At 44.8% G+C, this 21,022-nt stretch overlaps 6 protein-coding genes across 7 annotated transcripts; 4 read left to right on the top strand and 2 right to left on the bottom strand.

The window, feature by feature from the left end:
- Nucleotides 1-80: 80 nt before the first annotated feature.
- Nucleotides 81-1,890, top strand: BCIN_04g04650 (hypothetical protein). The gene is made up of 2 exons (XM_001557545.2): nucleotides 81-404; nucleotides 471-1,890. The coding sequence occupies exons 1-2, from the start codon at nucleotides 381-383 to the stop codon at nucleotides 936-938; spliced, it is 492 nt and encodes a 163-aa protein (XP_001557595.1). The 5' UTR covers nucleotides 81-380; the 3' UTR covers nucleotides 939-1,890.
- A 910-nt stretch (nucleotides 1,891-2,800) lies between these two features.
- Nucleotides 2,801-3,949, top strand: BCIN_04g04640 (hypothetical protein). 2 transcript variants are annotated; one of them, XM_024692607.1, is made up of 3 exons: nucleotides 2,801-2,982; nucleotides 3,032-3,410; nucleotides 3,459-3,949. In XM_024692607.1, the coding sequence occupies exons 2-3, from the start codon at nucleotides 3,054-3,056 to the stop codon at nucleotides 3,786-3,788; spliced, it is 687 nt and encodes a 228-aa protein (XP_024548386.1). In that variant the 5' UTR covers nucleotides 2,801-2,982; nucleotides 3,032-3,053; the 3' UTR covers nucleotides 3,789-3,949. The 2 variants fall into 2 exon arrangements, with proteins under 2 accessions (XP_024548386.1, XP_024548387.1); XM_024692608.1 differs by having other exon boundaries at nucleotides 2,801-3,410.
- Nucleotides 3,950-3,957: 8 nt separating this feature from the next.
- On the bottom strand, nucleotides 3,958-5,575 carry Bcbet4. Its single transcript, XM_024692606.1, has 4 exons — nucleotides 5,489-5,575; nucleotides 5,329-5,439; nucleotides 4,573-5,281; nucleotides 3,958-4,520 (listed from the first exon to the last, which is right to left on the bottom strand). Exons 1-4 carry the CDS (start codon nucleotides 5,495-5,497, stop codon nucleotides 4,129-4,131), a joined length of 1,221 nt encoding a protein of 406 aa, XP_024548385.1. The 5' UTR covers nucleotides 5,498-5,575; the 3' UTR covers nucleotides 3,958-4,128.
- A 206-nt stretch (nucleotides 5,576-5,781) lies between these two features.
- Bcama1 lies at nucleotides 5,782-9,190 on the top strand. The gene is made up of 6 exons (XM_024692605.1): nucleotides 5,782-6,290; nucleotides 6,348-6,878; nucleotides 6,931-6,989; nucleotides 7,110-7,446; nucleotides 7,518-7,566; nucleotides 7,614-9,190. Exons 1-6 carry the CDS (start codon nucleotides 6,173-6,175, stop codon nucleotides 8,896-8,898), a joined length of 2,379 nt encoding a protein of 792 aa, XP_024548384.1. The 5' UTR covers nucleotides 5,782-6,172; the 3' UTR covers nucleotides 8,899-9,190.
- A 1,217-nt stretch (nucleotides 9,191-10,407) lies between these two features.
- On the bottom strand, nucleotides 10,408-16,204 carry BCIN_04g04610 (hypothetical protein). The gene is made up of 4 exons (XM_024692604.1): nucleotides 15,695-16,204; nucleotides 13,352-15,613; nucleotides 12,028-13,297; nucleotides 10,408-11,961 (listed from the first exon to the last, which is right to left on the bottom strand). The coding sequence occupies exons 2-4, from the start codon at nucleotides 15,526-15,528 to the stop codon at nucleotides 11,344-11,346; spliced, it is 4,065 nt and encodes a 1,354-aa protein (XP_024548383.1). The 5' UTR covers nucleotides 15,529-15,613; nucleotides 15,695-16,204; the 3' UTR covers nucleotides 10,408-11,343.
- Nucleotides 16,205-18,105: 1,901 nt separating this feature from the next.
- Bcyhc3 lies at nucleotides 18,106-20,145 on the top strand. Its single transcript, XM_001557538.2, has 3 exons — nucleotides 18,106-18,480; nucleotides 18,554-18,610; nucleotides 18,719-20,145. The coding sequence occupies exons 1-3, from the start codon at nucleotides 18,339-18,341 to the stop codon at nucleotides 19,933-19,935; spliced, it is 1,416 nt and encodes a 471-aa protein (XP_001557588.1). The 5' UTR covers nucleotides 18,106-18,338; the 3' UTR covers nucleotides 19,936-20,145.
- Nucleotides 20,146-21,022: the final 877 nt, after the last annotated feature.

Genomic DNA, 21,022 nt, shown 5'->3' with positions numbered 1-21,022 from the left:
AATCAATTTTAAATCCAAGATGGATGTACTTCTAGAGATTTAATTAATGAATCAAATCTTCTTCATTAAAGCTTTCCACTGATGGACGAATGAGTACTAGCGTAATTTGACTTAAATTCGCTCAGCCCTCGCACACCATTCTCCGCATCCTCTTTCTTCTCCAAAAATCAATTTCTTAATCAAGAAGAACAATCTTCCACACCTCCAACTTTTGTTAATACGGAACAAGCTATCAAGTTCAACAGAAATCATACACTTGCGACCAAGTCTTTCTCTGCCTTCCATCCTAGCAACACCTATTTTGTCTTACTGTATCAGATCAACTGTGCTCAGTCCAGATCTTTTCTTGAGAGACCACTATCTAAGAGAAACAATACATCATGAGTGATACCCGTCAAAACTCTGTAGGTTATATCTCGTTATAAACGAAGATTGATTTTTTCGACGAGCTTGCTAACTATTTAATGTAGGGATCAAATGCTCACAGGGCTACCGGCACACCCAGTATCCGACAAAACAGTCAAAGAACCCAAACAGGTATTGCACTCACAACACAGGTTGCAAATACAACGCAGTCAGAATCTTTTGAGCTTTTCGGATCTTTGCCCTTCGAATTGAAAGCAAAGACTTGGAACATCGCCACCCGAGAAGTTCCTCGTCTCGTCGAGATAACACCACGAGGAAATTTTCAAGGCCACACACCTGCGCTATTGGGAGTCAGCCATATCGCGAAAAGGCCTTGGAAGCTTATGATACCTTGCGACCAGGATCTCCACAGCCTGTCTACTTCAATCCTAGAAATGATACTCTTGTATTCAATATTGTTACTGTTGAAGATCCTTTTCCACATGGATATCCATCTTTTGGCATCATTGGCTCTCCTCCAATTCCAAGCAACTTTAACCTTGGAGAAATCAAGTCGTTTGCATTCAAGATAGATGGACACATATTTTATCATGAATACCGCGGCTCCGATTACACTCTGTAGTTATGAGCACGGAAAGAATCAACTGATCAGGTGTCTGGACCATATATGATAGTCTCATCGACATTTTACCCATTTGGTATCTTGCCAAGCACGCTTGGTTCCAGAAGCATATCTTGTTGATCATCATGGCGTAATTAGTTCCAGAACTCCGGCAGAAGATTAGATTCTCATCCAATACCATTCAACTCCAAGAAGATTCATCAATTCATTCCAAACTTTCCATGACACATCATACCTAGTTCGACAGTGTGCCATTTGTTATTGATTCTCAATCGCCATAGTCCCCTCCTCTCTCTCAAAACGAGTGGTAATACCTCGTTATTTCCGTCCTAGGCCGGCAAATTGTTTCATCTTGGATCCACCACGGCAACTCTCTCCTCTCATCGACTTTCAAAATTGTTTTCAGTCTACGGCAATTTAGATTCACACGAGCATCATAAACTCACTAGGCAAATTGAGTACTGACATGGCAATCTGGGAGTTTCGAAACAAAATTGCAGGCAGCGGAGGATATTCAGACAGTATTTCTAGAAAGTTTCAGTGGGAGGAAAGCATGGCTGATGGGACTCTCAAAACCACCGGCTTAGTCATCTACCTGTTTGTCCTGGATTGACCTTACTACAACATAACATCTTTGTCGCTTCGACGACATGTACCAGAAGTTTTACTTTCCTTGCTCTTTTTTTTCAATTCTAGACATTTTTGTTCAGAGAACTTTTCTTTATTGTGCAATTCTATGGTGCTAGAGGACAACAGCTTAATCGTCCTGTAACTTTCAAGCTACACATCACAAAGCACAGCGGTTCGGAAACGAAAGAGCTTTAGCATCTCTTTCTATTCTTTCTTTTTATTTCATAGGTCTCAAATAAGCTTTGAATCGAAATCATGCTTTCAATTGTGCAACAGTAACAGCGTGGTAGCCATCATTTATCTTGCAGAAGTGACGTGAAAATCCAACGCCTAAAAGCCGGCATCTAATCAAAAATCTTGTTTTGAAATACTTTTGATTTATGATACCACAAAGCCAAGTTATCATGGTTCGCTGCATGATAAATTATGTGTATGAGAAGGCTAAAGATCAGGCTGGAAGCTGCCCTCGGTGTATTAGGGCGAAGCACACGGAAGCTTACATGGCACACTTTGAATCAAATATGCATATGCAACAATGCACAAGGCTATGTTTAGGCTTTTCAATGAGGTCGTTTAGCCAGGCATGGTTAGATGGCATGTGTTAAAGTGTGTTGAATAGATATTGAGCCTGTGAGAAGAGATTGCACACATAATCGTGGATCTTCAAATTCCTTCTCGCTAAGCAATTTGAGCAGCCTTATAGTAAAACGTTGGAATTCTTAGAAGTGTATGGATGTAGTTTGAATATATGTGTGTCATCCCGAATTTTTTAAAACACTCACTTATAAAACCATACCCAATCGATACACGAAGAAAAAGCTCCATTGACATTTTGCCTGAGGGTGATGTACTTCCACATCTCAAAGTCGGGGTTGCCACCCCTTCCAATTATTTCCGAACTTCATAACTCAAAATGACTCGAGCAGAACATTTTGCAAGGTCTCTTTTGAAGTATCACATTTCTCGCCACGGCTCGGGTCGAATTGATAGTCTATGTGTTTCATGCCAGAGCGTTGGCTGATCACCCACCATAAACTACCAACCATGTTCGTTGCCCAGTCCCTCGAAAGATTCCTGTTTTCGGTGCTTGGTGGCTGGTAAGGCTTCTTTTAAGTCTCACTGTATACTACATGTTGTGCAAGTTTGAATTTGTTCGAATACAACGCCTTCGCGTGGGGCACTGGTTCAACACGTACACAAAAACTATCGATCTCGTACAACTTGGAGTCTTGAAGTCTTATCGATTCATTCATATATCAGCACTACACTCCAGCGTAAAACATCGATATCGAAATATCAGTGGAAATACAGAAAGTAACTATATTTACAAGCGATATCATCCAAACTGCAACAAGCAGTATTCTGTGAGGCTAACCATCATTGGTGCTAATAGTGTTGTTGACTTTACAGTAGTGGCAGATTAAGATTATTGCCCATGGGGAAAACAGAACATATACTGAAGATGGACAGTGAGAAGCCATTCCACCAAAATGGTAGCTTCCACTTTTGTCAATGTTTACTCCCAAATGCATCCTTCTTCGGCGAGAAATGGGCTTCAATATCCAAGCTTGTATCAACCGATATCAACTCAATCAATCACAACATGGAACCCAGAATACATGATTGCCACATTTCGGTTTTGGCCATTATGTCCCGTCGCTCATCGTGCCCTTCTCTCTTTCTCCCGACTCTCGCACTCATAAACATCAGTTCTTCGCTTCTCATGGGCGCAACCTTTATCTGCCTAAATTATAGCAGAAATCTAGTGACTCCCAGCTCCACTATGTCCAGAGTAAGTCTTTCCCAAACCCCCAGCAAAGAGCGACCCTAACAATTGCAGATCACCACTCCCATTCTAGGCTCCTTAGACCCGCAATTCAAGTCTTCCCATGACGTCATCACATTCTACAGCTTCATTCTCGCTACAGACGTCTTTGCTCTTACAATAATTCTATGGATGTCATATGGGCCCGCCTATTTCTGCTCCGCGTGGCTTTTGGTAGTTCAAGCCTATGGATATTGGATAGATTTTAATCCTGTGGAGTTGGTGTTGTGTATCTTACCCTTGAGTGTTAGCATTTGGATGATGCTCAGTTGGGTAGTGAACTTTCTCCAGAAACGAAGAAATGGACGATGTCTTCATAGAGGAACAATGATGAGGTATATTTAGTTTGAGGTGTCGTAAATTTAAGTCTTATGGAAAAAAGGGCAAGCGTTCGGTTTTGTTTTTCGATTTGAGAGGCTACGCTCGTAAAGAGGTATGAGAAACGCTCGTGGGACCAGACACCGTGTTTGAAAAGTCTTCATGAGTAGATGTTTAGTAGAGAGGCATGTCTTTTTGAACTTTGTGTATGGGATATTTCTTTGGACGTATCATTCCGATTCTCCTATGCATCGAAAGTTTGAAGATGTGAATGAAAACCAATCATTGTGTCGTCAAACACGATTTGAATCTGACTTCTTCATGATTGCCAAAACAAAATCTTCCCCGAAAGAGTGCCCGATATGATTTACTCGTTCGACTTCCGTAAAATGAGCTCGAGACCATCCCACCTACCAGCTCTCATAGGATCGAGCTTCCTCAATTCTGAAAGCCAGTCTTTACAATCTTGTACTTCATCGTGTTCAGGCAGGCGCATTTCCATTTCACATACAGCAAGTGTATACTCAAACAAAGCATCAAAAACCCATTTACAATCCTCACCTCCGTCGAGAAAATCCCTCAAATTGATAATTTGCTGCTTAATATATTCAATACGATCTTCTCGAGAGAAGTTTGGAGTTATGGTTGCATGGCCAACGGACTCGGTGAGAGTTGACATAAGAAATTGATGATAAAACCATACAGACTGATCATACGGATACGCATCATTCCACATAGCTTTAGTAATAAGATCAAACTCTGAAGAAATGTTAGCATAAGTTGTAACGCAATATACCGGAGTCAAGTGTACCATCATCTAAGAACTGTCGCCTCTCAGTCGCGGTCGCTTGCCGCTCGTCGAGCAGTCTTGGTATTAGTTTGCTTCGGTTATGCCAGGCCGAGAAGTTTTTCAACTCCGCATTGATCATTCTTGTAGTGTATGCAAATTCCGATTCGACCATGCTTGAGCCATCCAATTTGGGATCTTCTAATTGTGAAACAACGGTGCGTCGGTATCCCCAGCCATGGAAATTTCGACTATCTCTTGTCAACATCTTCCCCACTAAGACAAGTTCGCGCTGCCACAATCCTCTCGCGACATCGGCGGCCAATCTGTCATTTGCTTCTTTTAATAACCACAATCGATAGTTCCATATCCAATAGCATTTTGGCCAGCCCAACATCAATGGAAATATAAAATCTAAGTCTGCCTGTATCAAATCAAGTATCGTAGAATTCTTCCAAGGATTCAGGAGGTGCGGGTCTGCCCGGATCTTGGTCGAGTCCTCGGAAGACGCAGAGGTAGAGGAGGATGAGATTACGCCAGACGTCGAGTTCTCGGATGGCCCAGAAGAAGGCAATTGGGTATCCGATTCCAATGATGACTCCGATGATTTCGAGAATAATCCATGAATTAGCAAACGCCTGCGGATGTTCCATATCGTATAGTATTCGGGATTCTTCGACAGTAGTTTGGAAGTTAGGTCGAGTACCTCACGGGTGTATTGGCGCTCTGCAACCTTTCTAAACATCAGCAATGCCATCATGCAACCGAGTATGAACGTACTTTGAGCTGAATTAGTTCTACCAAAGCTTTGTATTCTTCAATATCCTTTTGTTCCTTCAGCTGCGCCGTGATTGATTTTTGTTCAGTCGTCGCAATTCGTGGCATTCCATGCTATAAATGTAATCAGTCTCAAGTTACCACGAAGTCTTAAGAGACATACGCTTGCCATCTTGAGAACCTCTTTTTATATTACTGGAGGCGATAAGTTGGCTGAATGATAGTTGGCGGGGTGGCTGGCAGTTCAGCCTTGTGAGATGAGACAAGTAGGTAGCTCTTGGAAAACGCGACTCACGAATACGGAAAGCGGGGCCGGAGCTTTGTCATGTAAGCTCCGGATCGACCATATGTCGGTACAATATCGGTTCAAGTTGTTAGTACTTGCTTCCGATAACATCAGTCGATGTCTCTCGTCCCATCTCTTCTTTTATATTCTCCTCCTTCTCCTCTCTTCATGTGTCCACCGACAGGACCAGAAGGATTGCCACCATTTTTACAGTATTGCTAACTTCAGCAGTACAGCAGTACATTGTCGGTAATGCATGATTTGAGTGTTTCTTGGTGTCGTTTTATTTGTGCTATTGTCTCTCCATAGGCTCCGCCGGTGCCCTTCTCCGGTCGACATTCTTTAGCCATCGACAGGAAGAAGCTGTAGGATAGCTTCGAGGGGTTTCCTGCTGGACTTACGGACCTCCCTATTCCTCCCTTTTCTTTCAGGAAATCAGCGTGAGGTTCGATATTTCTATTTACTCTCCATTGTTCCATTTCACGAGGGAGTGTCGATAAGCCGCTGTTCATTTGTGTCTTATCATTGGCCTCCTCGGTTGTCACTCTTCATAGCATTGCTATGTCTTCTTTTTATAATGAAGGGTGGTGGATCAATAGCTCTCCAAAGATTCTCTATTCTCCGGACGACTCAGGTTATGACAGTTCATCTCCCAGACGAAGGTCAAGTATATTAAGTGGTAAGCGCCGTGTCTACCCTGGGATGCATTGCGAGCCAATGTCTTATGTGATTGCAGATACTGTTTCGGACCATGACCCTTTCCTGCAACAGTATCGAGATGAAAATGGAAAAGAATGGAAAACGAGTCTATCCATGCGAATCAAAAATGTGATCAATGGAAATACTATAGGTCACAACCTGTCAACTATTGCCCCAAATAGTCTTAGGCTTGATGGGCCATCAGATAGCCCCAAAACTCCGAATGAGTTATCTTCTTCGACACTACCTCGACCTAGTACCAAATCAAGACCAACTCTTTCGAATGCGCTCAGGGCTCGAACATCAGTTGACTCGACCCCGACTAGAAAGTCCGCTAGCTCCTTGCACTCTCCCGATCGATTTCTTCCTGTTCTGAAAAGATCCGATTCAGCGGCACAAAGCTTTCGTGCCAATAAAGATCCTGGGAGTCTTTCGCCTTATGAAAGACTAATGAGACATAGCAGTGCAAGCCTTGATGCTTTCAACCCACGCCGACGTGCTACATCACCAATCCCCCTAGCTTCTCGACCTGATTCAAGAAGAATTGTTTCTGCAAATCGTGGCAGAGGTATGGCGTGAGTGAAGGGTAACAATCGATCTCTATTCTGATCGTTTTATAGGTGCTACTGCCCTTATTTTTCAGAGAAGTGCCCCGACAATACCCAATGGGGAGAGGCAGGTGCGTGCAAGTTTGATGTTCATGTTTCCAATGATTTCTTTCCGCATATCTAGCAAACAGCTGTGAAGGATGAAAAATCAAGAAGCAAACATCTTTTCTTTGCGGTACTAATCATCACAGGTCAGTGTAGGAACCGTATGGGCCGTCGGAGGAGTGGCTCCTGTGAGCGCTGGCATCTCAGATGGGCGTGGTGGCATGTTAGGCAGTGGGACTAATGCACCATTATATACAACATCCTTCTCGGCTTCACGTCCAAAAGCACAAGAAGACTTTGAGAAGCATGAAGACAGGTTGGCGCAAGCATTAGATATTGACCGCACACAACGCGTTTTTGAATTTCGAGACCCATTAGCCACACCACCCGCTACTCCGTTCGATTCCAAGTTCAAGAGACATATTTTTGACACCAAGACTACATGGAATGGAACAGAGTGGGTTCTTGGTGGACCAGAACAAAGTTCGTAAATCGGTTTCCTGCTTTCTATATGGTTTTTGTATGCGCAGATAGAGATTCTGATGATCATACAGAGCAACCATTGCCACAGGAACCTCGCAGTCTTCCTGTCGCACCTTTCAAATAAGTTTTACCTTCACAGTTGTGGAATTCTTTCTGATTTTCAGCACAGTTCTCGATGCACCAAATTTACGAGACGACTTTTATTGCTCAGTTCTCGCATACTCTGGAACAAGTCATACACTGGCCGTTGGTCTGGGCTCACTGCTTTATGCATGGTCTGAAATGGCAGGAGTTCATTTACTCCATGGCGGAACTTCGAATGCTTCTTGGTTGACATCGCTGGCATTTTCATCCACACAAGGAGCCAAATCAATACTTGCCTTTGGCAGGTCTGATGGGTCTCTGAGTTTATTATCACTTTATGATAGTCTATTGCCAAGATTCGAAGTTCAACAGCCCTGCCCTATAGCTTGCGTAACCTGGAGACCATCGATAACAATGAGACCTTCGCGAAATCCACTTGCCTCAGGTATCATGGTGAAGACGGAAGATCTGATTGTCGGTGATGAACAAGGCAATATATACTATTATGCCGTTGAATGGCCTGATGCATGGGAAATAACTCGCGACGGCTGGTCTGGCTCCATGGCACTTATTGCCAAGATATCCATTCACACCCAACAAATTTGCGGTCTCTCATTTTCCACAGATGGCTCATCTTTCGCAACTGGAGGTAACGATAACCTTTGTTGTCTCTTTCGCACAAACGAAGTCACCCGGCCTTCTCGTGGTCAACTCGGCACAGCAGAAGAAGTATTCCTTGCCACGGCAGGCATGCGTCGCATACACAGCGTAGCGAGTCAAAGTCGTGTCAAAGAAATTATTTCAGGGGCAGAGAAACATCGTTGGATTCATGGAGCCGCTGTTAAGGCAATTGCATTCTGCCCTTGGAGGGACGGACTCATTGCAACCGGCGGCGGCAGCAACGATAAATGTATACATTTCTTTCACACATCTTCCGGGGCCTGTCTAGCTACCATTAGTGTCGCAGCTCAAGTTACTTCTCTTATTTGGTCCACTACTCGTCGTGAGATTGCAGCCACATTCGGGTATGCGCAACCCGAGCATCCATATCGAATCGCAGTCTTCAGCTGGCCAGATTGTAAACAAGTAGCTGCTATTCCGTGGGAGGGCGAGCATCGAGCACTATTTGCCATTCCATATCCAGGTGGCCCAAATGAGAGCCATAGTAGCAGAGAAGGGGGAAGAGCCTTGACAAGAACGGCTCAAGAGGGTTGCTTGGTTGTGGCTAGTAGTGATGAAAGTGTTAAATTTCATGAGGTTTGGACAAGTAGTATGAAGGCTACTAGTGGAGGCGAGGGTTTACTAGGTGGAAGTGATATTTTGGAGGGTTTGGAGGGGATTGACAAAGAGGGCGCTGTTATCAGATAAATCTGTGCCATGGCATTGATGTGGAGGATGGTAGCGTGAAGATGAGTATTGAAAGACTGTGTAGTAAGAAGATGATGCACATAGCAGTCTGTGCATCTGTGTAAAACAAATTGAAATAAAATAAGGAGAGAAGTGGAGAGGGGGAGAAAAGGGAGGAAGCTACTAGATGAAATGAATGATGAAATCAGAGAGATCGAGTGATGGAAAGATGAAGAGATACCTCACCTGCTTTTCTTTTGCAAATTGCAGACACGAGTACATACAAATTTGCTTATTCTTCTGAATCGAAACAAAAAAATATCCATTTCCTGAAAGTGTACTTTGAATTCCATAGATCTACATCTTCGAATTTTCGAATCTTGAATTGGTGGATCTTAAGGGGGTCCCGAGAGGTACGGAAGAAATTAAGATGCAAGAAAATGCAAGAAATTAAAAACGAGACAGGTCACCGGTTGAGTAGGTTGAGTGGAATAAATACATGACCTGATGTAACGATGATGGAGAAAGCTTACTGGAAGTAGATATTATAGTAAATTATGATGATGATGATGATGATGAGAGTCAATTTGCAAAATGAAAATAATTGCTGTGTATTTACCTACCTACTTGAATACTTACGTACTTACTCATAGGTACTCATAGGTGCTAACTCGATATCAAATAGCGCAATCACCGGGAGCTCGACGGAGCGAAATGAGGAATGAGAAATGAGGAACAACTTAATGAAAGATAATTTAACAAGAGATAATATAATAAGAGATAATTTCACGAAAGATATAATATGAAAGATAAAGAGAAGTATATACATACATAGGTACATACACACATACAGATACACGCTACTTCTCTATCTATATATTAGATATATACATTTACAAGATGAAGAATATAGGATATAGGATGTAATCATTACGAGTAGTAGATATCAACTTATAACTCATAACTTATAACTTACATACTCACTTACTTATAACTTACATACGAGCTCCAAGACATGAGCCACGAAATACTAGATACATATGATTTATAAGAGGGGAGAGATTCATGAATGATCCAGATGAGAGCTCACCGGGAGGAGAGGAGAGTAGAGTTTGAAAAACTGGAAAAGCAAAGGGGGATAAAACGACAATGGGGATTCACCGGGAGCTCAAGAGCGGTGTTATGCCGATGAGTGCCTGAATGATATGATAAGACATCTACTTTACATATATCTTAGCTTAGCTTCTTAACCTTTACAAGGTCAGCCCTCGCGATCATGATAATAAGACCTTATACCAGCAGAATCTTTCAGCGGAGAGAGAAATATCTTAATCACGTGATAAATTTGACATGATAATGCAACGTAATGTCTTGGCGGGTTTGGGCCGAACGGAGTTGGCGCCTTTCAAGAGTTTAACTTTATCAGCACTTGTATTTCTTACATCTTACAGCAGGCTCTTATCTCAATCTTATCTCAATTTCACTTTCACACTTCCACACAACTACCTATACACAACGCATTATAGTTTTTGATATGTTTTTCAATTTTATGTTGATCTATCTACGTATATATTTCAACGCCACGATCAGTCGATCTATGGACATTCGCAAGATCAACTTACGCCTCTGGGGCTTACTGGCTGTAGTATATTCCACTTTGTTATCTCTTCTACTTCCCCACCGGACTGCTGTGTCAACATACCCTCCCTCCATGTTTTGCAGCAAGAGCAAGCTGCATCATCGGCCTCTCAATCCCCAATCTCGGCATACGAAGTACTTAGCAAGCCAGTAAACATTGCTTGATCATCAATTTGCCTTGGCAAATACGATGATCCGAATGTTAAACGCCAAACACCTTGCTCACGTGGAAAAACAACGATGGGTGGTATTTCTTGAAAGAAAAAGAAAACAAAAAGAACGTTAAAAAAGGTGGAAACAAGACGGGGAGCAGCATCATCCTCGCAGACAAGCGTATGCTGAGATATTGCTCGGATCCATCTTGTGTTCCGGCATGTGAGACTGGCAAGAAGAACTTTTGATTTGAGACGCGTGTGGACTGTTGTCTCGAGCATCTCTTGGAGGAGATAAATCTCCCAAATGTGGCTTGGTTGTTGCTTTCCTCCTTGATATGTGACATATCTAGAGAGATAGTGTTCGATGCATTGTGGTTCGTATGCGTAAAGTGGAGATGGTCATTGGTAATATTCCCAGGAATATTTGACATTTGATCGAATTGCGAGAAATGAACGCTCGTTGTTATCATTTTGTGTCTGTAGAATTGAGTCTTCTTTAATCTTGAACGAAGTCAAAATGAAATAGTATAATCCCCTCAGCACTATTTCTGTCTTGCGAAACTGTGTGAGGAAATCATTATTCTGGATAAGGCTAACGTGTAGGGGCTTTCTCTGCTGAGACAAAGCACAGTTAGGCAATTCCATGACGATGGCATGGCCTCACATTATTGCATCAGTTGTTTGCAGGAGCAGATGAAGACGAATCTGCATCCACAACTGCATCTGCACCAACTTCCGCAGAAAAGTCTCCACCGGCCTCATTAGTCTGAGCTTGAGCTAATGTTTCAATTGCAGCCGCAGGGACTTCGACGACCGGGACGACTTGTGCGGTGGTCTCTGAGTCTTTTGACTCGGCTGTAGTGGAAACATCTTCGTCCGCCTTTTTGCTTTCTGGGACTGGCGTTTGACTTGGTTGATCTGATTGAATCTCTGGCTGAGGGATAGCTTGATTTAGGTTCTGAGTGGATTTGATATCCTTGACAACTTCTTCTTCGCGACTTGGGTCTTCTGTGGTCTTTAGGGCAAGATTTCCGGACTCCAGTATTTCCGTAGACATTGAGGTTTTGGGAGGCGGAGCTGTTTCTTCAACTGCCATCGGTTCTGGATTTGAGGATGAAACTGGCAAATTGCTTTCTCTGTTTGGTGAAGTACCGGAGTTCACAGTTGGTACCTGAACACGGCCCCATTCCAAAGTTGGATTGGTGTTGTATCTATTGTCGGAGATGGGTGCGGAATTCGTAGAATGCTTTGTAGCGTCTCCATTTCCTAAGGCATCTGCTCTAGTAACATCCTGCCGTCCTCAAGTTAGTAACAAATTCATATCTGAGTTCTAATGATTCGGAACAGCACTACTTACTCCGCGGGCTGGTGAAGAATATGCTGGGCGTGGTGATATTTCAACTCCTAGTAATTCTACTCCTCTTTGAGGAGCTGAATCTTCTCCGGTGTTGATGCGCTTTGAAGAACCCCTAGAATTTCCCTTCCACCAACTTCCCATGCCGACACCTCTAATTTCACCATCATTTAAAACATGCTGCGCATCTCCATCACCTCTCATGTTGCTTTCTTCCATTACTATGTCCTCTCCATTATCATGGTCCATAGTTCGCTTCCCATTTCCGTTCATTGCTGTTTCCAGCCACAACTCGCGGTCTCGATCAACTTCCTGGTATTCTCTATCCATGTGATGTTTCATTGCAACATTTCCGCGCTCCATCCCGTTAACTCCTTCAACCCACCTGATGTTCATAATCAAGTAACTCAAACCATCGTGAGCACGAGTGTTCTTGCCTCCCCATTCACGACTCTTGATACCATATCGGATCGTGCTGAAGTACTTGTCAAGACAACCCAGAACAAGTACAGTGACATGAAGATCACGATTGTTACGAACTGGCATAGGACCTCTTGCAGGAGGGTGCTCAAAAAATTCATCCGGTCCATCAGCCATAGTATCTAGCTCTGGCTCAACAGAGATTCCTTCATCTGCTTGGTAAAGATCCAAAAGTTTGACATCAATATCGTCACTCCATTTTCCGCAAATCCAACCTTGATGAATTAATGCCGCAATGATGTCCGAGTCGTCCGAATAAACATCAGTACCCCAGAGGTTTTTCCGAGCTGTGATTTGTGCTCTGCTCGGCGGCTGAAGGTGAACACGGGAAATCTTAATTGTAAATGTACAGTTGATGAGATTTTCGAAATTGGCGCTACTTTTATTAGTACCAGCAAACGCGCGATTATATGGAATTTCGCCAGTAGAGTTTGATCGGTACAATGAGAGATTTGCCTGGTAATATTCACTACCAAGATGGCAACGAGGATACTGTGAAGCATCATCAATAATTTCTTGTGAATGAACTCGGTATTTGGGCATATGGAGATGATTGTTCAGAGGGGGAACTCTTGGTCCTACAGAATTGTGGGTTGGTCCTGTGGAATGGTGATGGTGGTGATGGTGATGATGAGAATGTGAATTGGTCAGATGATGATGCGGAACAACTGATATTTCTCCATGAGGTGGAGATACATCACCGTTGATTTTCTTCACGCTTTTGAACGGAGTCATCGATTGAGATGAAGGTGACGGGATGTGATCCAGAGCACCAGCTACTCGGTGTTGGTGACTAAGACAGGTTAGATAGGCCATTAGAAGAGGGGATGTGGAAATGTGAACATACATATGTCGATGTGCAGCATGCTTTGTACGTTTTCCTCTGCCATTAGGAGTCTGTCGTCCAGTACTACTGTCGTCATCATTTCTATCTTCCTCCTTGAGCTTACGACGTCTACCGAATGGACGAGGTATTGCAGAACTACCGTTTTCAATTGGCGAATTGTGCGCAGAAGGTGAATCGAGATCTTCACGGCGTGAGCCAGAGAAAGGCAAACCACCAGTAGTAGACCCCGCAACGGGACTAGATAAACTCAAAGCCACTCCACTTCCAATGCCAGGGAATATTTTACCAAACTCACTCTTGATGCTAGGTTCACCAGCGGGACCAGGCTGCTGTGATTGTGCACCTTGTACAGCTTGAGGTATGGGTGAGACTCGACCTCCCCTGCGGTTATCTTGAACACTCAGAAGTCCTCTTTGGCTTTGATGTTGCTGCATCATTTGAGGAGGCGCTTCTTCGATTACTCTTCTCTGCGGGGAGTCATGCTGCGTGTATTGAGGATTAGGTGGCATGGACCCAGCGAATGCGGATTGTTGAGCTTTAACTTCAGCTCGCTGTCTTGCTGCAGCTTGTTGATCCTGCTGTTGCTGCTGCTGCATCCTGTCGTCAAATGTTTGCTCAAAATGGGGGCCTGGTCCCGGTGCTTGTTGCTGCTGAGAATGTGGCGGATAATGAGAGACATGAGTGTAACGAGGATCACGTTGATCATGATTTGGGACAGGTTGATAAGCGGGGTGAATACCATACTGGGGGGCCGCGCTTCTTGGTTGGTCGTAGACATTACCATGTGGTGCATAAGATGGTGGTGGTCGCTCGTATGGTGGTTGTTCAAACCCAGGTCTTTGTTGTTCATGCCCAGGACGGGCCCAAGCTGCTTGTTCACGGGCATCTGGCTGACGACCATAGACTTGGGGATGATTTCGTTGAGATATTTGGTGTGGGTACTCCCCATGTATGCCAGGCCGTGCCTGTTCCTGCATGGCCATAGCTTGTTCTCGCTCTGAAGCAGACCTTTCCCTCTCCCTCTCCCTCTCTCTGTGATTTATCATCATGGCTGCTGCTGCGGATTCCCTCTCCGCCCTATCTCTCTCTCGCTCTCTCTCCCTCTCTCGTTCTCTATCAATGTGCTCGAAGACCGGGTCATGTCTACTGCTGAAACCACTCGGTCTTTGATGGATCGGATCTCCTCTGGTCAAAGTCTCCATCCCTCGAGGGTCTTGCTCCATTCTCCTACCACCAAGTTGTGGCTCGCCGTGAAACGTCGAACGATCTCCAGGGCGAGACGTTGATGAATGGTATGTCATTGGCTGGCTGTTTGGTCGCGGAGGCATGTTCATGTTGCTACCCCTCATACCTTGTGAGTCGCGCCGATCGTCTGGATGCTGAGCGATTTGATTTTGAGAGGGTCTATGACCGTAGTGTTGGGGAGTAGCATGTCGATGATCAGGCGTTCCATATTGTCCAGCGCCCGGTGGTGATCCTGCAGAATTCGCGCGGTGATCTCGATGTTCGTACCGTGCATCGGGGGTCCGGGGACGTCCAAAAGATGTATAGTCGTTTGCCGCTGAGCTGACGCGTGGTGAAGCATGCGTCGCACTGCCATACATCGGAGGTGGTGCGGATGTGGTAATTGGGGACGTGTATTGGTTTGGTATCTGTTCACGAGTAGTCGGTGTTGGGCCTCCAAGTAATGATGAAATGGACATGTTACTTCCAGCAGTGCTAGGTGGTCTATTCAAAGGTGGTGGCAATTCTCGGCTACTTGGAAAACCGACCGGAGGCCCAACAGATACTGAAGGTCCTCGGGGATGTGGTGGTCCATAACTATGTTGGATGGGTCCTTGGTGTTGTTGTTGTTGTTGTTGTTGTTGTTGCGGCGAAGATGGTGGAGGCATACCGCGTCCTACTGGAGTTGAATGGCCAATCGAGGAAGAACTCGGGTGTCTTGAATGACCTCCCCCATGCAACGGCGGCCCTTCTTGATAACGCGGTTGAAAGTATTGTCCATCAGAAGTTCTTCGTTGATGATCCGGGTATGAAGGGGGGCCACTCGGTGGATGCGACGACGGGGGATACTGTGAAGGCTGTCCGTTTGGCGCGGGTGGAAACGAGGAACGACCATATGGAGAGGCCGTATTCGTATTCCGCGAGAACGGTAACTGTGATGGCCGACCTTCCATGGCGAGAAGATGGAGGCTGTGAGATGTTCGAGTTCTGATTAAAAGGTGGAACGGTGGAAGGGGTCTCGAGAGTTCTAGGTCCGAACTAAATAGGAAAAGCCACAGGGTTAGTGCCAGTCATGGGAATTTTCTCTCAAGGGGCGCGGTTAGTGAATATGCCACTTACGATCTTGAATCCAGGAGGACTGACGAGGGTATCGAGCAGGAATTGATTAACAAACAAACAATGAACCCCGCTACTCAAGTGCTCGCAGTGAATTCGCAAAGACGTGTTGGTTGGAATCTGCAAGTGAAACGGATGAATATTGTGCCACGGATAACGGGAACAGAGAACTATGGCGCGGGGACTTTTCGTTGTGACGGGCGTTGAAGAGGGGGGAGACTTTTGCGGGTATCCAAAATGAAATGAGATGAAGCCAAATACCACACAATCCGATCTCGACAATGTTTATTAAAGGGCGCCACTATATTCATGCGGAGCAATATGAAGCATGTTATTATTGTACGAAATATGACAGAGATTGAGAATGGCGACGGGATCCTTTCTCTCCACCGATGATGGCGGATGTTGATTTGGTGAAGGGAGGTGAAGTGAGGTGTAGAAAGGCAAGATCTCGGTGTACAAGAATCTTCTTTTCCATGAAGCTTTGATGATGAAAGTCCGACTAGTTTAATCGATTTTAGTTTGAGGTTTAGTTTTAGTTTTAGCTTTAGTTTCCTTTTTTTGATCAATTAGCGTGTTACTCCATTAGTGCAGAATGGAGAAAAGCAAGTCTGCAGATGCCGGGATCACCTCACTAAAACGATGACTGTGAGCTCCGCACTGACCAAGCCGCGAGAGAATCAGCAGGAAATGAATCAGTCGACGGGAATTTCCACCTTGGGTCGATTGGAGGGCCGTAGCTAATGTGAGGATGTGATGCCTGCTGCGCTCCTGACACCTGTGAGCACAAGAGGCGCTAGGGGGGCGCTAGACCCGGCTGAGACTAGGCTTGAGCTTAAATCCTTGCAATGGGGTAAGAAGACGGCGCTAGGATTAAATCAATTGATTTGTTTGTGTGTGTGTGTGTGTTTGGGGGAATTCTTTCTACGTCGGTGTTTTGCAGGTGTACTTTGCAGAGAGACTGACTACGGGTAACTATTTGATAGAGATTTGATAGAAATTTGATAGAGATTTCACAGGTATTTAATCAAAATGCACCATCCGTCGCCGCACCTTTATCTCTCGTCCATCCCCCACGCTAACCTCCTTAGGATACATATTTATTGCACTTCCTGCCCACCACCTTGGCATTTACTATCTCGGAACCCAGACAGGCAGGTATCCCTTCCCTTCCCATATGTTTCTTGACCGCACCCACCCGTGATGCTGACATACACACGACTGATACGGCTGGGTGCTACATTGCCTGCCCTCACTACCTTGCAGCGTATCTATAAAGTCACAGCTCACATCCTTTCTTCACTTGACTGCAGGGTAGTTTATTTCTGCTATTTCTACTCTTTCACTGCTATCTGGCTACTATTTCGCTACCATTTGACTACCAGTTGACTACCACCACTCCCACCATTTCACTACCATTTCACTACCACCACTCCCACCATTTCACTCCCACCACTCCCACTTATCCATCTATCAAACACACCCTATGGTCAATGACTACCCAGTAGATGCTTGAAAACGTCTCTCCAAAGTACGACCTACACACAATCAATGTATGTTCAAGTCATTCGACCTCTATCAACAATTATAACCTCCCCAACACAACCCAATAAACAAACAAACAAACAAACAACCCAATAAACCCACCCCTCCCTCCCATCTAAATAAAACCACCAAGTCAATCTACAGATGATCGTGCCAACCAAGACCCTACATCTACTCCAACATGCAAGCCAAGTACCCGCTCTCTCCTGCCTTCCAACAAAGCGCGTCATCAATCCTCCTCACCATTATGTACATGAGAGTCTGAAACACAGACAAGCAAACATCACTGCATACATACATATATACACACACACACTTCATACCTACTACACATCACACATCACACTCCCCCTCATGAACTCCCTACAAAAGAAGATAGCCCTCTCAACAAATCCCCCTTTCTTCCCACGTCCCTTGCCCGAGCAGTGAATCTCTCACATTCACCAACTACTCGCGTAATCCTCAGGCAAAATCACAACCGGGTTCCTGAATGTTCAATGTGCTCGCTAAGGGTCGAGTGAATGTCTTATTTCCAGCCACACTCTCTATATGCATGCAAAACAAAGGTTCTAGGAAATCCCCATGTCGAAAGATCGGAGAGGGGGAAGATGGTGATATAAGTTTTTACACAGAGGATGGGGAGGAGCGGAAGGAAACTGGTGGATTCGCATCAATCCCGTGGTCATTCTCATTCTCATTGCCATCGTCAATCGCGACTTCTGACGAGGACGATAGAGTGCAGAAATCCCCACCCTGCTTGCAATGTGATCCGGACGGAAAATGTGGACATCCCGATTGTGTACCGGTACCTGAACTGGAACTGACATGCCACGCTTACCCTTGCTCGCTCGTCCGCCCCTTCCCTTCCCGTTAATAATACTTGAGTCCGTCCGTGGTCACGGCTTTCCAAGGTACAGAACAGAGGAGATACGACATTCCGTCGATAGATACCTTATCGCTACCTTATCCACCCAAATGCAAAGACATTCAATGTGAGACCTTAATCAGCAAGCATCGCATCGTAAACACCATTTGGTCTCCTTGCACATACTAATCTTCACACTCCCTCGACATGACATGATATGACTATCATTCAACGGCAATGAACAGACCCTCCTCATCGACCGGTCTATCGCTTCCCCTTCCCGGCTCCCCAGGATCTTCATGGGCCATGTATCGAGCGAGATTTGCGGCTATCTTTCACGGCGCAGATACGTCGGTTTTGATCGCTTTTTGGTTATTTGGTAAGTAACCATGCTTGCATTGGCGCACGACAGGTTGAGTCGCACAATGATCCTTGGGCTGACGCTTCCATAGGTCTGATCAACAATGTGTTGTATGTGATTATTCTGTCGGCGGCGTTGGATTTGGTTGGTAAGTTTGAGTGGCTTCCCCTTTTTGCCTTGGATGCGCAAGCTGAATGTCACACTTGGATGTTTGGGATCGCAAGGTATTTTCAGTCGCTAACCCTTCATATTACAGGCCCTGATATCCCCAAATCCGTCGTTTTACTCGCAGATGTTCTCCCTTCTTTCGTAACCAAACTCGTCGCTCCGTACTTCATTCATAAGATTCCCTACTGGATACGAATCATCATCTTCTGCTCCTTATCCTCGGGGGGTATGCTCCTCATCGCATTAACCCCAGACGACAAATCCGTATCGACAAAACTATTTGGTGTCATCCTTGCGAGTCTCAGTAGTGGTGGCGGAGAATTGAGTTTCCTAGGTCTCACGCATTACTATGGACATTTCAGTCTGGCGGCATGGGGAAGCGGGACAGGAGGGGCAGGTTTAGCAGGAGCTGGATTATATGTTCTTTTGACAACTATCATTGGACTATCTATCAAGATCAGTCTTTTGGCTTCTGCTTTCTTGCCTTGCATAATGCTTCTCTCTTTCTTCGTAATATTACCTCAAGGACCATTAAGGAGAGCATCTTTAAGGAAAGATTACAACACTCTCCCTGGAGAAGAATCGCTGAATCAACCCCTCACAAGTTCAGAGATCGATGATCTACCACCCGATTCAGCGGCGGCTTCTCTACTTGCACCTGGCCCCGCCATCGCATCAGAAGCATACTCCTCACACTCTCCCCGTCCCTCTTCTCCGGGATTGTCTCACCACGAAGCGAAATCAACATTTCTCTATAATCTCCACCGCGCCTCCTCACTTTTCTTTCCCTACATGTTCCCTCTCCTCCTCGTCTACATAGCCGAATACACTATCAACCAAGGTGTCTCTCCCACACTCCTTTACCCTACACCTTCCTCGGGAAACCCATTTTCCCATTATCGCTCTTTCTATCCCACGTATGGGTTTATCTACCAACTCGGCGTTTTTGTTTCACGCTCCTCTACACCATTTTACCGAATCCACAATCTCTATGTCCCATCGTTTCTACAGATTGCAAATCTCTTCCTCCTCATCTCGCAAGCATTATGGTTCTGGATTCCAAGTGTGTATATCATCTTTGTAGTGATCTTTTGGGAGGGTCTTCTCGGCGGAGCGGTTTATGTGAATACGTTTGCGGAGATTATGGAGAAAGTGGGAGAGGCAGATCGAGAGTTTAGTTTGGGGGCGACGAGTGTGAGTGATAGTGGGGGGATATGTATAGCGGGGTTTGTGGGGATGGTTCTGGAGGTTGGGTTGTGTGAGTGGCAGGTTGAGAGGGGGAGGGGGTGGTGTAGGATGACTTAGGGGGTAAGGAGAGGATGATATGATTGATAGAGAGGGGGAGAGGATTAGAGGATGTGGATGAGGATGTGGATGTGGATGTGGATGTGGGTGTGGATGTGGGTGTGGAAGAGAATTACGTGATGAGGGGTCACTCACCGGCGTTATGGATTTTGCGTTTCATATCATGCGCACATAGATAGATACCTTTGAATTTGAATTTTGAAATTTTGATACTTGATGAATAATTGGTTTGTAACTTCTTCTTGATTTCTAAATTGTCACATCATTCAACTTGATTTGAATCAATTTTTCCTCTGCTAATACAATTGTCTCGTTTATCTTTGCTGATCTAATTCTATCAAAGCGGCGTGGTGATGTGAAGTGACATCGAAGTAATATATATATACTGTACCCAAGCCGTGTAAACATATTTTGAATACCCAGGTAGGTAGTAGGAATATAGATCACCTCGATGGTTTCTCAGATGATTTCTAAGCTTGGCGGAGTACTGGTGAATGGATGGATGGCAGTAGTATGATATGATGGTTGATGGTTGATGGTTACTATCGTGATTTGAGGGGATGAGGGATGAGGCAAATGAAGATATACAAGGTAACTACTGCATGTGATTTGTATGTGTGAGTTTGTGAGTTTGTGAGTTTGGGGGCAGAGGACAAGGGGTATATATAGTATAAAGAGTGAGGTGAGCATGTCTCAATGAGGAATAGATGTTAGATCGAGATGGATCTTTTCATTTTGAGGGGGTTGATGGTATAATGTTCTCGCTTCAATCTACGGTACAAAGAGGCGATGCGAATCAACTACAAGTTATCGATATCGCTAGATTTCAGACTTGCGCCGTAAACTTGCAGATGCAGAATGAATATCACATGGAACAATCGATTGCTACTAAAATTTGGTGTCCCCAGCTGGCCCAGCTGGGATCTTTTTCCTCTTCAATGTCAAAACATAACATTGGAGTGGCTCGCGAGGTTAGAAGAGGCGTAGGTGTGCACACACACACATACATAATCACTCACCACCACAAACTTCAATACCAAAACATGGGGCTCGATTCCTGTTCCATCTCAATTGACCTGTCTACTAA

Source organism: Botrytis cinerea, chromosome 4 (genome assembly GCF_000143535.2).
Source record: "Botrytis cinerea B05.10 chromosome 4, complete sequence".
Lineage (NCBI taxonomy): Eukaryota > Fungi > Ascomycota > Leotiomycetes > Helotiales > Sclerotiniaceae > Botrytis > Botrytis cinerea.
This window is presented reverse-complemented; position numbering and strand designations above follow the sequence as displayed.

What these genes read in the sequence shown, in the direction of transcription:
- BCIN_04g04650 (XM_001557545.2), top strand. Translation starts at nt 381, where the DNA reads ATGAGTGATACCCGTCAAAACTCT. An exon ending in GTGATACCCGTCAAAACTCT is followed by an intron (nt 405 to 470) that starts GTAGGTTATATC and finishes TATTTAATGTAG; the next exon opens with GGATCAAATGCTCACAGGGC.
- BCIN_04g04640 (XM_024692607.1), top strand. Translation starts at nt 3,054, where the DNA reads ATGGGGAAAACAGAACATATACTGAAGATGGACAGTGAGAAGCCATTC. An exon ending in CCAGCTCCACTATGTCCAGA is followed by an intron (nt 3,411 to 3,458) that starts GTAAGTCTTTCC and finishes TAACAATTGCAG; the next exon opens with ATCACCACTCCCATTCTAGG.
- BCIN_04g04610 (XM_024692604.1), bottom strand. Translation starts at nt 15,528, where the DNA reads ATGGAAGGTCGGCCATCACAGTTACCGTTCTCGCGGAATACGAATACG. An exon ending in CATGCTGCACATCGACATAT is followed by an intron (nt 13,298 to 13,351) that starts GTATGTTCACAT and finishes AACCTGTCTTAG; the next exon opens with TCACCAACACCGAGTAGCTG. An exon ending in ATTCTTCACCAGCCCGCGGA is followed by an intron (nt 11,962 to 12,027) that starts GTAAGTAGTGCT and finishes TGAGGACGGCAG; the next exon opens with GATGTTACTAGAGCAGATGC.
- Bcama1 (XM_024692605.1), top strand. Translation starts at nt 6,173, where the DNA reads ATGTCTTCTTTTTATAATGAAGGGTGGTGGATCAATAGCTCTCCAAAG. An exon ending in TACCCAATGGGGAGAGGCAG is followed by an intron (nt 6,990 to 7,109) that starts GTGCGTGCAAGT and finishes TAATCATCACAG; the next exon opens with GTCAGTGTAGGAACCGTATG. An exon ending in TCTTGGTGGACCAGAACAAA is followed by an intron (nt 7,447 to 7,517) that starts GTTCGTAAATCG and finishes ATGATCATACAG; the next exon opens with AGCAACCATTGCCACAGGAA.
- Bcyhc3 (XM_001557538.2), top strand. Translation starts at nt 18,339, where the DNA reads ATGAACAGACCCTCCTCATCGACCGGTCTATCGCTTCCCCTTCCCGGC. An exon ending in GATCGCTTTTTGGTTATTTG is followed by an intron (nt 18,481 to 18,553) that starts GTAAGTAACCAT and finishes ACGCTTCCATAG; the next exon opens with GTCTGATCAACAATGTGTTG. An exon ending in GGCGGCGTTGGATTTGGTTG is followed by an intron (nt 18,611 to 18,718) that starts GTAAGTTTGAGT and finishes TTCATATTACAG; the next exon opens with GCCCTGATATCCCCAAATCC.
- Bcbet4 (XM_024692606.1), bottom strand. An exon ending in TAGAACTAATTCAGCTCAAA is followed by an intron (nt 5,282 to 5,328) that starts GTACGTTCATAC and finishes ATGTTTAGAAAG; the next exon opens with GTTGCAGAGCGCCAATACAC. An exon ending in GCGACAGTTCTTAGATGATG is followed by an intron (nt 4,521 to 4,572) that starts GTACACTTGACT and finishes ACATTTCTTCAG; the next exon opens with AGTTTGATCTTATTACTAAA.